Below are 14,689 nucleotides of genomic sequence, written 5' to 3'. Positions count from 1 at the left end.
GCGGCGTTCCGCGGGATTGACTGCGGGCAGACGAGTTCGGGGCGAGTTTCTCGCGCGTAAACTCGCGCGTACAAGTAGGAAAATGAGTCACGGACACGGATGGAAAGCACGATGGAAGGAGAGGCGGAGCTTTCACCGCCACCACCTACGAACCCACCTTTTACGGGAGGTATGTCGCCCGGTCGGGTTTCCCGGACCTTTTCCGTGACCGTGTTCCTCTCTCTCTCTCTCTCTCTCTTTCTCTCTGTTTTTTTTTTCGTTTCCACCACTGTCGTCCACCTCCACCTCGGGGAGCGGCCTCGACATTTTCCTTCATCGACTGCCTCTTACCGGTGATGGTGAATCCGCATCGGCCTGCTGGGTTTCTACAGTCTACCTTCTTTAGAACGCGCTTGCAAGTATTATATGATAGCTAGGAGTGGCTGATAAAGGTGTTAAATAGGAAACGTAGCGATTGTAGGTTAATATTTTTTGAATTCAAATAAATATGACGAATGATTAGATTAAGTTTGAAACAATAAATTTAGAACAAGAAATTGTAATGTGACTGAACAACCCTTATTGTCACAAAAATAGCATCTCGAAACGACAATAAAAGTGCAAAGAATTTAGCAAGATTAGTGTGTAACGAATAACATCGTAAGGATTGTTTATTCAACTTGCCAAACATACATCAGTCGCTAATTTTCAGCGTAACGCGATCAAAACTTTAAATGATTCTTGCAATAACGACTATATTTCTCTGAAAAATAAATTCCATAATCGATTACAAATTCATTATGGTAGCTGAAAGATTCCTATGTATATCATATTTCTATTCTTTTTTTTATTTTATTCGTCTAATATAGATAGAAATTATCTTTAGATTAATATTTTTTTATGAAATAAAAGTGACGGTTTTCTAAGCCCACGTGACCATCGATTTAGTCCCACAAAGCTGATAACTCTATGAACAGAACAAATAGACTAGATCTTTCGCCCTTTTTCAATTACAACGTTGTCATTTAATTAATGTGTAGCGTTCTTTCAAACGAGGTAGGCGAGATACTATAGATGTTCTTTTTATCGCGCAAGAGTTCGCATATCGGGCCACCATCTTGCTTCGTGTGGCCCCATCGTCGTTTTTGCACCTCAAAGTGCATCCCGCCTGCGCCCAGTAGACTGCAGCGGACTCTTTCCCTCTCTCTCTCTCCTTCTCTCCTCTCTCTCTCTCTCTCTCTCTCTGTCTGATTCCGCCCGTGTGGATCCATACGGAGCGCGACGTCGAGCTCCACCTTCGCCGCCACTTTCACCGCCACCGCCGCCTCCTCCACTTCCGTCTTCGCCACCTCTACTTCCGTCTCCTTGCTACCCGCCTCCCCCGTCCTTACCTATTACGCGGTTCGTAACTTAACGCGCCATTTTGCGTGACCCTTTTTCCTCGAAGAGACTACCATCGCGGTGACCTCTTCAGTCTCCCCGTGACCCTGCCTGCCCGTCTGTCCCGCTTCCGCTGCGGTTTTAATCAAAGCTCCTTCTAACCGAGTACGTAGCGTAGAGAAAACGGGAATAAAGAGCGGAAATTAAACATTTGCAAAACTTACATACAGTAGTGTATTTTTAACAACTACTCTCTCTCTCTCTCTCTCTCTCTCTCTCTCTCTCTCGGCGTACTTTTTGTTTCATTGAAAAATTATCAGTCCAATTGAGGTTATTCAGATTTGTTCCAAGAAAACTGAACTTGAAAGATTCTTTCGTTTGCACTACTTCAATTTCTCAATTTGCCCGAGTTTACAATTAATTGTTACTTGAAATATTGGTTTATCAAAACAAAAAATGTACGATAGAACGAGTAAGAATGCTTAAAAAATAGTTGATATTATTGTACTTAAAAAGAGAATTGCAAATCCTCATTCAATCATTTTATATTTTGTTATTTTCAATTTTATAACGATTTATTTGTATCTGCAATAACTTTTATTACTACCAATTATTTGTCTACACAAAAAGAACGAATTTTACTGAAATTTTACTGATTTATAAATTTAATTTTATATACGGAGGATCTTTAAAAATTACTAAGGGTAAGTAGTAAACGCAAACCAAGAAAAAAATTATGAAAATTTTTACTATGTTTTTTTTATTAAATTACCCTAGTATTTTGTACTGCTTATGATATAATTCTCTGAAATTTCTTCTTACTATTGTATAAGTAAGTTTATTGTACATACCTGCGGTATCTTCTTGAATGAGAATATCTGATGTGTTGTCAATTTAGTCGTGGGGAGAAAAAAATAACTCGGGACAACGCAGCACGCGCAATTGTACATTCCATGATCGTTTTATTTCGATTACAGAACAGCGATCGGGGGACTTACTTCTCTTCTTGATCCGTTTAGTGTATTTACATTAGCTCGCTGGTGCATCGCGAGAAAAACTGGTTTGGCGATGATCTAAAAGTTCTGGTAATTATCGACGAGCGTGGAAAGCCGATCATTAAGGACAAAAATAAAAAATAATACGTTTGCACGCAAAAAAAAACTCGTTACACGTTTAAGATCCCGCACGAACAATTCGTGTCGAAGTGAAACAAAATCACACAGCCAATCGGCTTCCTCTCGCGTCGTCCTTTCGCGTAATCTTAAGATTCCTTAATCCTCGTTCGCGAAACGAAGATATTGTAAAAGCGCCGTATAACTTGACTTTCGTCGACGCGGATCGATGTGTCGCTCATTTCTCGCAGTTTTATCATGTGTTCAACAGACGATCGTTTTACACGTTTGATCCACATTTTATCCAATATAATTTGTGGCGTACACTTATAATTGTTCAATAATTAATGATTATTCCATGCTTAAAAATATCAATTGTAAAAATTGCGACAAAACTATTGTAAAAAAATTAAGTTAAATATTTAAAAACTGAATTTAAAAGACTTCGTCAAAACGGTATCGTTTTAATGATAAAAATTATTGTCTAATTAATAATAAGTAATTTATAATTGTGACTTCTCGGTGACAAGTAAAAGTAGAATACGGCATGGCAAGATTCGCGGGAAAATTCAATTTTCAGAAGGAAGGGCGAGTTCGTAAGTATAAATGAATGTATCTATCACGATCGTTGTGAACGTGCAAAACTGCATCGGGTGATCCTGAAGCGACGCTCGATTGGTGATCGTTAAGAACTAACAGAGTTAATTTATCTAGCTCTAAGATGCATAAACGTACATGTTAAAATCCTAGAGAGTTAATTTACGTAACGCAGAGAAATATACAAGTATTTACAGGAGCAAGACGCTCATTGATAACGCTGCACGGCTGATCCTGAATCCCTGGGATGACCGGAGGGAAGAGGAGAACGCAGATCCTGAGGGACATCGAACCGACTCGTTCACATGTAGATACGCCGCAAATCGGACGGCGACGTTATCATGTTGCATTGCGGACAGAGTTTCTTTGCGCCCTGTAACAGCGATAAGAAACCTCGTTGCTCAACAGGATTCACGGAACCAACGTCATTGTTTGACAGAACTCTGCTGTAGTCAACTAAATAAAAAATAATTGACAATCTTTGAATAGATCAATAGAATTCCAGAAATTTTTCGATGAATGTACTAACGATCGATGATTGAATTAATACTGTAGTTATTCAGAAAAGAAAATTAAATCCAGAAGACAATCTGGCAATTATAATTATAATATTTGTATATTAACGTATATCTAGCAGAGAATTTGGTAAAAGACTATATTTTATAAATTGCATGTTAAGCGACTTATAAAGTGTGCAAATTTAATTATATAAAACATGAAAGAGGAAAAGTAACTTTGGCGGTTTAAAAGCATATTGCTATGATTATAAACAATTAACACTTACCAGGGTATGCAACCAGCATTGCTCGCAGTGTACGTGCCAGCAACAAACTGAAGTAACCGGTTTTTTATATTGTTCCTGAAATGAAAAATTGACGGATTTGATAAAATAATTGGCAAACATTGCATCAATAACTCTATTTCTCTCACATGTATGTCAATAAGAAAAATATTACAACCGCGTACAAATATCTCACTACTTATGATAAAGTTTCGAAACTTATGTCAAATTGACCATAAGTCAGATAACAGTATAGCGTAAAGTGCGTAAAATTACCGTTATACAAATATGCTTTAAATTGAATTAACAACATATATATTTTAATGTATTATTTTATTATGTAAATATGTAAAACATCACGGAGAGAAAATAGTTATTTTATTACTAATTTAAAAATAGTTATTTTATTACTAATTTGAAAATAGTTATTTTATTACAATTTAAAAATAATTTTAAAATATATGATTGTAGACTTTAATTAAAAAGATGAAATAAACTGTCTTTTTAAACAGTTTTTAATATAACTCTTACAACAGTGTAAGAAATGGCACCTTATCATTACACACTTAGATACAAACTTACGTTTAATCCCTTTCTAAAATGGTTAAAAAAATCTATTTGAATTCATAGATATGCTTTCAAGTTCCTCTCTTTCATAAATGTTTATACTTTATTTTGGAAAAAAATAAAATGTAATTTTATTACTACAGTTTAATCACAAATTGGATAAAAGAAATTATTTAACCTGAAAAATAACTTTTGTACAAAAAAAAAATATATATATAAGTGACTCTACACAGAAAAAAGGAACAACAAAAATTAGTTACAAGAGCAAGAATTTGTTTATGGTAAATTATAGCTAATATATGTATAACTGAATTTTAGCTACTACATACAAATTCTTGCTGTTATTTATTTTTGTATAGGATTTCCTTCTTTAACTATAAGCCTTGTAAAAAACTAGAGAAATTCTAAAGTCTTAAAAAATATAAAAGATATAATTATTTGGGCATATGAAAATAAGTGATTTTGAATAAGAGGTAAATAGAAAAAATCGAGGATCGCAAAAAAAGCATTTTTTAAATATTTTGCTGCAAAAATAATTTTCCTTAAGATGCTCAATGTTGTTGCATAATGCGATTCAACATCTCCATTTTTTTTTAAATCCATTTTTCTTAAATAATTTTTTTAGAAAAATAATCATTGCATAAAAATTGACATTAATACGTAATAGTTTGATTATAAATTAAGCTCAATAATTAAGAAAAACAATTTTTTGTGTATGTTGGTCATAAGTATGAAAATTCGTAAGTCAAAATAGTTGTAAGTAGAAAGATACCTGTTTATAAGAGTATGCTATATCGCCAATTTAATTAAAGCCAGGTTTTATGTATACTTGACAGAAAAATTTATTTTTTTTCTTTGTATTTTTTGAAAAATTCAAGTATATGGTATGTGCAGCCCAAACGATTTTGTAATCCGCGTATTGTATTTAAGCTGTTATGCTTGTTGAACCGACGCGCGGCGCACCGACCGAAAACGGAACACGCTGGACACTCGAGTAGAAATATTTGCTGCAGGTATAAATATCTATATTGCCCACATACTTTAGAACGTAAATAGTAACGTAAACAAGTAAACAACAAGTAATCAACAAGTAATCTTTAACAAAAACTTTAAACATTTTTCTGGAAACATAATTTTTCAAATCTGCGTAAGTTCTAGCGTTTGATATATTGGCTTAACTTTTTTATCACTTAAAATAAACACTTTTCATTGGAGGCTAAACTTAGAAAATATTAAAATTTTTAATATTCAATATTTTTTACAAATCAAAAACAAAAGAAACAGGAAAAATTGACTTAAATTTCAAATATCCGCCATTTTGTTAATTTTCGACATATTCACTTAAATAAAGGTACAACCTCCAACAAATTTATTATATTTTTAACATTTTTACACATTTTATTTTAGATTATTATTGCATGTACGTACTGCAGTTTACGCAGTTTAGCCGTGTTCGTCGTGCATCCCGATGTTTGAACACACGTGGCGGGCGCCATATTTTTTTTTGACTGAAAAATATTTTATTCAAAGTTCAAACTGGAATAAGTATTTGCCAAAAAACAAGATATTTATATATATTATCTTTTGTTTAAAAAAAATTCTCAAAGTTTACCTACTTTTCTGGCAATTACATATAAACCTGGCCTTAATTGATATATAATTGCTCTTGAAGTGTACGAAACAAGTCGCGCCGTTTCGAAATTGAAAATTTAACGAGACCTTAATTTCTGGCATGAAATTAACGTTGCATTGCAATGAGGACATCAGATCCGACAATCCGAGGTGCGATGCAATCGATAAATGCGAGATAGATTTAACAGATTTATCGCAAAAATACGAAAACTGATAGATCGGCATTCTTCAGCGACGGCTGGTTTTTTTTTTTTTTCGACGAAATGAATTAAAGCAATCGTTACGCGTGGTCGTTTACGTAAGCATTCCTCCCAGGATCGACAAACTCGTCGTTCCTGGCCGATAACTGGCCCGCACGGTCGATACACCTTCAACGTTTTATTGCCCATCACGTTACGAGCGAGCGAGATCGCCGGCTTATCTCGCGTGGCGAGTTATTCCACACGATCGCGAACCTATAACGTAAGTAGCGGCAAGATGTTGGCGGACAGGTAATGTCGCATCGACGATGGAAACACTGAACGGCGGACATTACACGTAATGCTCCTTCGCTACTTCGTTAATTCGTATACGAGCGGAGCATTAGGGAATAATTTATTACGCGATCTAAATATTTCAAGCTGTCGCCGATGGGAAAGCGCGGTTGAATTTTATACGCGCGGATTTTATATTATATATATATATATATATATTTAATCGCAATTATTTACGAATTGCGAAACGCGCTTTTCAGATCGCGAATGAAATAATATGTATAATGTAATATTACAAGAAATAATATAAAATACGTAATAACATAAAACACGATAAAGCGTGCCGTTTTTCTGGCTTATTTTTCACATGTCCAATTTGATTTTTTACAATATTAAAACCAGCAAGTTATCTATAGCGATGAACTAATTACAGTGACTCAATTACAATCATATGCCGTATTAGCGTTCGAAATCGGTTCAGTTTTTCACATTCAATAATCGTTTTCAAAGAGCGAAACCTAATTTTTATCATTACCATCGTTTCGTTCATTTCGCGAAGCGTATTATTCAAGCGAAATTGTTCTGTAAAATTTCAATTCCAAGCAGCATTTTTAAGCAGCATTTTCGACCTTTTTTGCCTTACAAATTTAGAGATATAATATAAATGCATTTTCGATTATTTCCTAACATTAGTGTGTCGCATTATTTTTAAACAATTATTTTATACACAATTTATATCTTAAAATTCAAGAATATTAAGCAGGCGTTCTTACTTTAGGTACCAGTTTTGTATTTTTATTAAAGAAATTTTTGTAGTTTTTTTTAGAAAAATTGTAAAAGCTATTTTTTAATATGTATTTAAATATATATAAATTTTTGGAAATATCAGAAAAGATATTTTTGTCATAATTATTCATAAATTTGTATAGCGTGTTGCAAATATATTATTCATTATTGCCATAATTAAAATTAAAAAATTGTCTAAAAAAAGATTCAAAAAAATTTTAATCTACATAAATGTAGTTTTCGTTCGATCTACAACCAAATTAAAAAATAAGTTTGCAAAATTCTAAAGTTTTGAAAAAATCCAATTTTTTCACTCTTTTCTCGGAGATATTTTCTTATAAAAAAAAAATCAAAAAGTTGAAATTTTTATTTGATTGTAGTTCAGACTAGAAAAAAAATCCTATCTAAAAAAGGAGATGTTAAATCGAATCGAATTTATTGTTGCCGCTTTTCCGAGATGCTGATTGGCTATCTCGCTATCTCGTTGTTAAGTGCGTCGTGACTTTCTTCACTTCGTGTCATTTCCAGCTGTCAAACTACTTCGTGTCATTTTCAGCTGTCAAACTGTCACTTTTGATAGCTGATTGAAATAATTACAAGAAATCAGGGAAAAAGAAAAAAGAGCCAAATAAAAAATATACGAGAGGAAGAGAAAGAGAGAGAGAGAGAAAGAGAGAAAGGGGGGGGGAGAAGTAAGAATCCTTTCTAAAAAAGGGCATGGCATCAATACTCGCATCTCTCGAAGTATTGTTGTCGCTTTTCCGCGATGCCGATTAAACGTGTGTCAATAGTTTTTAAAAAAGTTATGGTGTTGTAATTAATAAAAACATTTTTTTTTAAATTATTTTGCCCGGAAAACTTGAATTTTGAAAGCTGGACGTGAAGTGCTAATTGAATATCGACAGATTTATTTATTTTAGCGCAGTTTTCATATAGTTCCGGACGCGTCCAATAATTTTCTAAAGAGTTCCAGTTATATAATTAATTAAAACATTTTTTAAACAATTATTTTGTCCGAAAAACTTGACTTTTGAGGGCTAAAGGTGAGATGCTGTTTAAATATCGACAGTTCTATTTATTTTAACGGAATTCTTATATAGTTCCGGACGCGTACAATAAATTTCTAAAGAGTTCCGGTAATATAATTAATTAAAACATTTTTTAAACAATTATTTTGCCCGAAAAACTTGAATTTTTGGGCTAGACGTGAAATGCAAATCGAATATTGACAATTATGTCTATTTCAACGCAGTTTTCATATAGTTCTGTACGCGTATAATGGTTTTTTAAAGAGTTACGGCGTTATAATTAATTAAAACATTTTTTAAACAATTCTTTTGCCCGAAAAACTTGAATTTCTAAGGCTACACGTCAAGTGCTATTTGAATATTGACAGATCTATTTATTTTAACAAAATTCTCATATAGTTCGGGACGCGTACAATATGTTTCTGTAAAGTTCCGGTGATATAATTAATTAAAACATTTTTTAAACAATTATTTTGTTTGAAAAACTTGAATTTCTAAGGCTACACGACAAGTGCTAATCGAATATCGACAGATCTATTTATTTGAACGTAATTCTTATATAGTTCGGGACGCTTACAATATGTTTCTATAAAGTTCAGGTGATATAATTAATTAAAACATTTTTTAAACAATTATTTTGCCCGAAAAACTTGAATTTCTAAGGCTACACGACAAGTGCTAATCGAATATCAACAGATCTATTTATTTGAACTTAATTCTCATATAGTTCGGGAAGCGTGCAATATGTTTCTACAAAGTTCAGGTGATATAATTAATTAAAACATTTTTTAAACAATTATTTTGCCCAAAAAACTTGAATTTCTAAGGTTACACGACAAGTGCTAATCGAATATCGACAAATCTATTTATTTGAACGTAATTCTCATATAGATCGGGACGCGTACAATATGTTTCTACAAAGTTCAGGTGATATAATTCATTAAAACATTTTTTAAACAATTATTTTGCCCGAAAAACTTGAATTTTTGAGGCTACACGACAAGTGCTAATCGAATATCGACAGATCTATGTATTTTAACGTAATTCTCATATAGTTCGGGACGCTTACAATATGTTTCTATAAAGTTCAGGTGATATAATTAATTAAAACATTTTTTAAACAATTATTTTGCCCAAAAAACTTGAATTTCTAAGGCTACACGACAAGTGCTAATCGAATATCGACAGATCTATTTATTTGAACGTAATTCTCATATAGTTTGGGACGCGTACAATATGTTTCTGTAAAGTTCCGGTGATATAATTAATTAGAACATTATTTAAACAATTATTTTGCTTGAAAAACTTGAATTTCTAAGGCTACACGACAAGTGCTAATCGAATATCGACAGATCTAATTATTTTAACGTAATTCTCATATAGTTCGGGACGCGTACAATATGTTTCTATAAAGTTCCGGTGATATAATTAATTAGAACGTTTTTTAAACAATTATTATGCTTGAAAAACTTGAATTTCTAAGGCTACACGACAAGTGCTAATTGAATATCGACAGATCTAATTATTTTAACGTAATTCTCATATAGTTCATGACGCGTACAATATGTTTCTATAAAGTTCCGGTGATATAATTAATTAGAACATTTTTTAAACAATTATTATGCTTGAAAAACTTGAATTTCTAAGGCTACACGACAAGTGCTAATCGAATATCGACAGATCTAATTATTTTAACGTAATTCTCATATAGTTCGGGACGCGTACAATATGTTTCTGTAAAGTTCCGGTGATATAATTAATTAGAACATTTTTTAAACAATTATTTTGTCCAAAAAACTTGAATTTTTGAGGCTACACGACAAGTGCTAATCGAATATCGACAGATATATGTATTTTAACGTAATTCTCGTATAGTTCGGGACGCGTACAATATGTTTCTATAAAGTTCAGGTGATATAATTAATTAAAACATTTTTTAAACAATTATTTTTCCCGAAAAACTTGAATTTCTAAGGCTACACGTCAAGTGCTATTTGAATATCGACAGATCTATTTATTTGAACGTAATTCTCATATAGTTCGGGACGCGTACAATATGTTTCTGTAAAGTTCCGGTGATATAATTAATTAGAACATTTTTTAAACAATTATTTTGCCCAAAAAACTTGAATTTTTGAGGCTACACGACAAGTGCTAATCGAATATCGACAGATCTATGTATTTTAACGTAATTCTCATATAGTTCGGGACGCTTACAATATGTTTCTATAAAGTTCAGGTGATATAATTAATTAAAACATTTTTTAAACAATTATTTTGCCCAAAAAACTTGAATTTCTAAGGCTACACGTCAAGTGCTAATCGAATATCGACAGATCTATGTATTTTAACGTAATTCTCATATAGTTCGGGACGCGTACAATATGTTTCTATAAAGTTCAAGTGATATAATTAATTAAAACATTTTTTAAACAACTATTTTGCTTGAAAAACTTGAATTTCTAAGGCTACACGACAAGTGCTAATCGAAAATCGACAGATCTAATTATTTTAACGTAATTCTCATATAGTTCGGGACGCGTACAATATGTTTGTATAAAATTCAGGTGATATAATTAATTAGAACATTTTTCAAACAATTATTTTGCCCGAAAAACTTGAATTTCTAAGGCTACACGTCAAGTGCTATTTGAATATCGACAGATCTATTTATTTTAACGTAATTCTCATATAGTTCGGGACGCGTACAATATGTTTCTATAAAGTTCCGGTGATATAATTAATTAGAACATTTTTTAAACAATTATTTTGCTTGAAAAACTTGAATTTCTAAGGCTACACGACAAGTGCTAATCGAATATCGACAGATCTTATTATTTTAACGTAATTCTCATATAGTTCGGGACGCGTACAATATGTTTCTGTAAAGTTCCGGTGATATAATTAATTAGAACATTTTTTAAACAATTATTTTGCTTGAAAAACTTGAATTTCTAAAGCTACACGACAAGTGCTAATCGAATATCGACAGATCTAATTATTTTAACGTAATTCTCATATAGTTCGGGACGCTTACAATATGTTTCTATAAAGTTCAGGTGATATAATTAATTAAAACATTTTTTAAACAATTATTTTGCTTGAAAAACTTGAATTTCTAAGGCTACACGACAAGTGCTAATCGAATATCGACAGATCTATTTATTTGAACGTAATTCTCATATAGTTTGGGACGCGTACAATATGTTTCTGTAAAGTTCCGGTGATATAATTAATTAGAACATTATTTAAACAATTATTTTGCTTGAAAAACTTGAATTTCTAAGGCTACACGACAAGTGCTAATCGAATATCGACAGATCTAATTATTTTAACGTAATTCTCATATAGTTCGGGACGCGTACAATATGTTTCTATAAAGTTCCGGTGATATAATTAATTAGAACGTTTTTTAAACAATTATTATGCTTGAAAAACTTGAATTTCTAAGGCTACACGACAAGTGCTAATTGAATATCGACAGATCTAATTATTTTAACGTAATTCTCATATAGTTCATGACGCGTACAATATGTTTCTATAAAGTTCCGGTGATATAATTAATTAGAACATTTTTTAAACAATTATTATGCTTGAAAAACTTGAATTTCTAAGGCTACACGACAAGTGCTAATCGAATATCGACAGATCTAATTATTTTAACGTAATTCTCATATAGTTCGGGACGCGTACAATATGTTTCTGTAAAGTTCCGGTGATATAATTAATTAGAACATTTTTTAAACAATTATTTTGCCCAAAAAACTTGAATTTTTGAGGCTACACGACAAGTGCTAATCGAATATCGACAGATATATGTATTTTAACGTAATTCTCGTATAGTTCGGGACGCGTACAATATGTTTCTATAAAGTTCAGGTGATATAATTAATTAAAACATTTTTTAAACAATTATTTTTCCCGAAAAACTTGAATTTCTAAGGCTACACGTCAAGTGCTATTTGAATATCGACAGATCTATTTATTTGAACGTAATTCTCATATAGTTCGGGACGCGTACAATATGTTTCTGTAAAGTTCCGGTGATATAATTAATTAGAACATTTTTTAAACAATTATTTTGCCCAAAAAACTTGAATTTTTGAGGCTACACGACAAGTGCTAATCGAATATCGACAGATCTAATTATTTTAACGTAATTCTCATATAGTTCGGGACGCTTACAATATGTTTCTATAAAGTTCAGGTGATATAATTAATTAAAACATTTTTTAAACAATTATTTTGCCCAAAAAACTTGAATTTTTGAGGCTACACGACAAGTGCTAATCGAATATCGACAGATCTATGTATTTTAACGTAATTCTCATATAGTTCGGGACGCGTACAATATGTTTCTATAAAGTTCAAGTGATATAATTAATTAAAACATTTTTTAAACAATTATTTTGCTTGAAAAACTTGAATTTCTAAGGCTACACGACAAGTGCTAATCGAATATCGACAGATCTAATTATTTTAACGTAATTCTCATATAGTTCGGGACGCGTACAATATGTTTGTATAAAATTCAGGTGATATAATTAATTAGAACATTTTTTAAACAATTATTTTGCCCGAAAAACTTGAATTTCTAAGGCTACACGTCAAGTGCTATTTGAATATCGACAGATCTATTTATTTTAACGTAATTCTCATATAGTTCGGGACGCGTACAATATGTTTCTATAAAGTTCCGGTGATATAATTAATTAGAACATTTTTTAAACAATTATTTTGCTTGAAAAACTTGAATTTCTAAGGCTACACGACAAGTGCTAATCGAATATCGACAGATCTTATTATTTTAACGTAATTCTCATATAGTTCGGGACGCGTACAATATGTTTCTGTAAAGTTCCGGTGATATAATTAATTAGAACATTTTTTAAACAATTATTTTGCTTGAAAAACTTGAATTTCTAAGGCTACACGACAAGTGCTAATCGAATATCGACAGATCTAATTATTTTAACGTAATTCTCATATAGTTCGGGACGCGTACAATATGTTTCTATAAAGTTCCGGTGATATAATTAATTAGAACATTTTTTAAACAATTATTATGCTTGAAAAACTTGAATTTCTAAGGCTACACGACAAGTGCTAATTGAATATCGACAGATCTAATTATTTTAACGTAATTCTCATATAGTTCAGGACGCGTACAATATGTTTCTATAAAGTTCCGGTGATATAATTAATTAGAACATTTTTTAAACAATTATTATGCTTGAAAAACTTGAATTTCTAAGGCTACACGACAAGTGCTAATCGAATATCGACAGATCTAATTATTTTAACGTAATTTTCATATAGTTCGGGACGCGTACAATATGTTTCTATAAAGTTCCGGTGATATAATTAATTAGAACATTTTTTAAACAATTATTATGCTTGAAAAACTTGAATTTCTAAGGCTACACGACAAGTGCTAATCGAATATCGACAGATCTAATTATTTTAACGTAATTTTCATATAGTTCGGGACGCGTACAATATGTTTCTGTAAAGTTCCGGTGATATAATTAATTAGAACATTTTTTAAACAATTATTTTGCCCAAAAAACTTGAATTTTTGAGGCTACACGACAAGTGCTAATCGAATATCGACAGATATATGTATTTTAACGTAATTCTCGTATAGTTCGGGACGCGTACAATATGTTTCTATAAAGTTCAGGTGATATAATTAATTAAAACATTTTTTAAACAATTATTTTTCCCGAAAAACTTGAATTTCTAAGGCTACACGTCAAGTGCTATTTGAATATCGACAGATCTATTTATTTGAACGTAATTCTCATATAGTTCGGGACGCGTACAATATGTTTCTGTAAAGTTCCGGTGATATAATTAATTAGAACATTTTTTAAACAATTATTTTGCCCAAAAAACTTGAATTTTTGAGGCTACACGACAAGTGCTAATCGAATATCGACAGATCTAATTATTTTAACGTAATTCTCATATAGTTCGGGACGCTTACAATATGTTTCTATAAAGTTCAGGTGATATAATTAATTAAAACATTTTTTAAACAATTATTTTGCCCAAAAAACTTGAATTTTTGAGGCTACACGACAAGTGCTAATCGAATATCGACAGATCTATGTATTTTAACGTAATTCTCATATAGTTCGGGACGCGTACAATATGTTTCTATAAAGTTCAAGTGATATAATTAATTAAAACATTTTTTAAACAATTATTTTGCTTGAAAAACTTGAATTTCTAAGGCTACACGACAAGTGCTAATCGAATATCGACAGATCTAATTATTTTAACGTAATTCTCATATAGTTCGGGACGCGTACAATATGTTTGTATAAAATTCAGGTGATATAATTAATT

General features: G+C 31.6%; 1 protein-coding gene across 6 annotated transcripts in view; it reads right to left on the bottom strand.

Annotated features, from left to right (window-relative positions):
* Window positions 1-2,301: 2,301 nt before the first annotated feature.
* LOC105831939 (E3 ubiquitin-protein ligase RNF220) overlaps window positions 2,302-14,689 on the bottom strand; it is a 201,940-nt gene continuing 189,552 nt past the window's right edge. For all 6 annotated transcript variants that reach the window (XM_036285609.1, XM_036285605.1, XM_036285604.1 and 3 more), the window contains 2 exons: window positions 3,853-3,927; window positions 2,302-3,441 (listed from right to left, as the gene is read on the bottom strand). In XM_036285609.1, the coding sequence (XP_036141502.1) occupies window positions 3,370-3,441; window positions 3,853-3,927 (147 nt within the window). In that variant the 3' untranslated portion in view covers window positions 2,302-3,369. The remainder of the gene's footprint in view (window positions 3,442-3,852; window positions 3,928-14,689) is intronic.

This window comes from Monomorium pharaonis, chromosome 4 (genome assembly GCF_013373865.1).
Source record: "Monomorium pharaonis isolate MP-MQ-018 chromosome 4, ASM1337386v2, whole genome shotgun sequence".
Lineage (NCBI taxonomy): Eukaryota > Metazoa > Arthropoda > Insecta > Hymenoptera > Formicidae > Monomorium > Monomorium pharaonis.
The sequence above is the reverse complement of the archived record's forward strand: the minus strand, read 5'-3'. Positions and strand labels throughout refer to the sequence as shown.